This window comes from Tupaia chinensis, unplaced genomic scaffold (assembly GCF_000334495.1).
Source record: "Tupaia chinensis unplaced genomic scaffold, TupChi_1.0 Scaffold000165_2, whole genome shotgun sequence".
Taxonomy (NCBI): Eukaryota; Metazoa; Chordata; class Mammalia; order Scandentia; family Tupaiidae; genus Tupaia; species Tupaia belangeri.
This window is the reverse complement of record NW_006159640.1, coordinates 4,632,179-4,635,258: the sequence shown is the minus strand read 5'-3', so window position 1 is coordinate 4,635,258 and position 3,080 is coordinate 4,632,179. Positions and strand designations below refer to the sequence as shown.

At 50.1% G+C, this 3,080-nt stretch overlaps 1 protein-coding gene across 1 annotated transcript in view; it reads left to right on the top strand.

Annotated features, from left to right (window-relative positions):
* Positions 1-3,080, top strand: part of GDPD2 (glycerophosphodiester phosphodiesterase domain containing 2) — an 8,919-nt gene that overhangs the window by 836 nt on the left and 5,003 nt on the right. Inside the window, 7 exon segments of the mRNA XM_027770909.1 lie at positions 1-38; positions 234-293; positions 552-650; positions 783-876; positions 1,025-1,170; positions 1,256-1,338; positions 1,450-1,600. The exon segment at positions 1-38 is cut by the window's left edge and continues 80 nt beyond it. Of these exon segments, the coding sequence (XP_027626710.1) occupies positions 1-38; positions 234-293; positions 552-650; positions 783-876; positions 1,025-1,170; positions 1,256-1,338; positions 1,450-1,600 (671 nt within the window).

Below are 3,080 nucleotides of genomic sequence, written 5' to 3'. Positions count from 1 at the left end.
TCATCTCTCTGCTGGTCACATATGCATCCCTGCTATTGGTGGGTCCAAGGGCAGCCAGCCAACCCCCATGTCAGCCCTTTCTTCCTGCTAAGTTCACCCTCTTCCCTTTAACCTTGCCACTGAGGGGAGGGGACTAATTCTTGGTTAGGAGGGAGGTGCCAGCCCAGGAGGCCCACCTCAGTGACCTTGCTCCCTCTTGTTGCCCCATAAATCCCACCACCCTCTGCCCCCAGCTCCTGGCCCTGGTCCTGCAGCTCTGTGGACAGCCTCTGCATCTGCACAGCCTCCACAAGGTAGAGTGGGAAAGGGAGTGAGTAGGAGAGGAGGCCATGGGGCCAAGTGTTTGGTGGGCTTTCAAAAGAGGACCTCACTTTTATATCCCTGGGGTCAAACCCAGGACCTGAAGCCCAGTACATATTTATTGAGTGAAAGAAGGAAAGTAGATGTGTGAATGGATGAAAAGGGTCCTGTCCCCATAATGTGAAGGGACAGCAAAGGTGACCATGAGCTCAGGTTGACAAAGAAGGCCCCATTCAATCTTGGTCCCCCAGGTTCTGCTGCTCCTCATTGTGGTTCTTGTGGCCGCTGGCCTTGTGGGACTGGATATCCAATGGCAGCAGGAGTGGCATAGCTTACGTCTATCACTGCAGGTGAGTGGCTGATCTCCACAGCCTTTGCCTGTGGCCAGCCCCAGAATCTATCTTCATCCCCTGTTCCCCAAGGCCCTTCTAGAGTCAGTCCCTAAGAGGAAAAGGGCTGAAGGGCACCTCTCTTGTCCACAGGCCACAGCCCCATTCCTTCACATTGGAGCAGTTGCTGGAATCACCCTCCTGGCCTGGCCTGTGGCTGATACCTTCTACCGTATCCACCGAAGAGGTGCCAACTCTGCCCCTGCACTCACCTTCACTGGCTACCAATGCTTGTGCCTCCCACCCATCTGGTCTCCTATGCTTGCACTCTGCCTTCTGTCCCCAGAGCTTCCTCAGTACTCTTTCTCCAAAGCCTGTCCCCTACTTTTCCACAGGTCTTAAGATTCTTCTACTGCTCCTATTTTTTGGAGTTGCCCTGGTCATCTACCTGGCCCCCCTTGGCATCTCTTCACCCTGCATCATGGAACCCAGAGACTTACCACCTAAGCCTGAGCTGGTGGGACACCGAGGGGCCCCCATGGTAAGTGGTGGACAAAATGCTTGGAAGGTAAATCCCACAGGCTCTCACCCTTCCCTGCTACCTCTTCACTGAGTCTCCTTCTCAGCTGGCCCCCGAGAACACCTTGATGTCCCTGCGGAAGACAGCAGAGTGTGGAGCTGCTGTGTTTGAGACTGATGTGATGATCAGGTGAGAGAGGCTGAGGCTAAGGATATCTGGGAGCTGAGGGTCACAGCAGGGGTGTCAGGAAGTGATGCTCAGCCCCAGAGTTTGGCCATGTGACACCTCTTGTGCCCTCAGCTCCGACGGGGTCCCCTTCCTCATGCATGATGAGCACCTGAGCAGGACCACGGATGTGGCCTCTGTGTTCCCAGCTCGAATCACAGCCCACAGCAGTGACTTCTCCTGGGCCGAACTAAAGAGACTCAATGCTGGGGCATGGTTCCTAGAGGTGAGGACAGCTTCTGGGTAGACATAGCTACCCACAGGGGCACTCAGAGAGAGCAGAGTTCATTCCATTGATAAGCACTTGCTGAGCTCTGCACTGGGCAGGAGGGACACAGTCTCTACCCTCGTCACTCCTACCTAGTAAAAAGAGTCTAGGCAACAGATGATTAGCACAGAAAACGTGGAGCAATAAAAATGTCAGTCCTATCTAGAGAGCAGAAAGAGTCAGTGTTGGGCAGGGTGGGTTGGGAGAAGAGCAGGAGTAGATTCACACAGGAGAGGCCCTGTGAGCAGCATATATCAGGAGAGTTTTCTTGTAGGGTGGGGGAAAGAGAATCCTAATCAGAGGGAAGAAGACACATAAAGCCCAGAAATACAAAAAAGCACATTTCCAGGAAACAAAAAGCAGTCGGTGTAACTGGGAGATAGAATTCATGCAAGTGGTGGGGAGCCAAGGCTTGGTCTTGAAGGGCTTTGACTATCAGGCCAAAAATATAAACTCCAACCCTCTAGGTGGTAGAAAAGATTTAAAAGAATATTTTTTTCAGTTACTCTTTTCCTGATTGCAAATGTAATCAAAAAAGCACATTTCCAGGAAACAAAAAGCAGTCGGTGTAACTGGGAGATAGAATTCATGCAAGTGGTGGGGAGCCAAGGCTTGGTCTTGAAGGGCTTTGACTATCAGGCCAAAAATATAAACTCCAACCCTCTAGGTGGTAGAAAAGATTTAAAAGAATATTTTTTTCAGTTACTCTTTTCCTGATTGCAAATGTAATCTATGTGGGTTGTTTAAAAAAAAAAGAAAGAAAGAAAGAAAGAGAGAGAGAGAGAGAGAGAGAAAGAAGGGCCAGCAGATGGCGTACTGGTTACATCACTGAACTCTCATGTAGTTGACCGTGGTTCAAATCCTTGACCCGGCAGCTTAAAACAAATGCTGGGCATCTGTCCAAAATCCTGAGAGGAGAATGGAGGAGAAGGGATTGCGGCGTAGCCATCCACCCAGGGGGTGATTTCTCCCTTTCTGTTTCTCTATCTCTCTGTCTCTCCAGTGAGTGCACGCACCCTATAGAAAAAAAATCTCTAAGAAAAGGAAAGAAAGAAAAACCTCAGCGAAACCTAGGAATTAAAGTCTCTTATAATTCAGTTCCTTTTAAATATTCACAATAGGGTATATATGCCTTCAAACATATAAGTGGGTTTTCCAAAAGTTCACAGAAACTTTATATCATAAAAAAAAGTATGTGGGGGGACCAGCAGTTAGCAGAATGGCTATGTCACTGGACTCCCATGTAGTCGACCGCGGTTCGAGTCCCGGACCTGGTGGCTTAAACTCACACCAGGCATGTGTGCGTGCATGCCCAAGATCCTGAGAGGAGAATGGAGGAGAAGGGATTGCGACATGGTCATCCCCCCTGGGGGGTGATTTCTCGCTTTCTGTCTCTCTGTCTCTCTCTCTCTCTGTCCAGCGAGAGCACGTGCCCTAT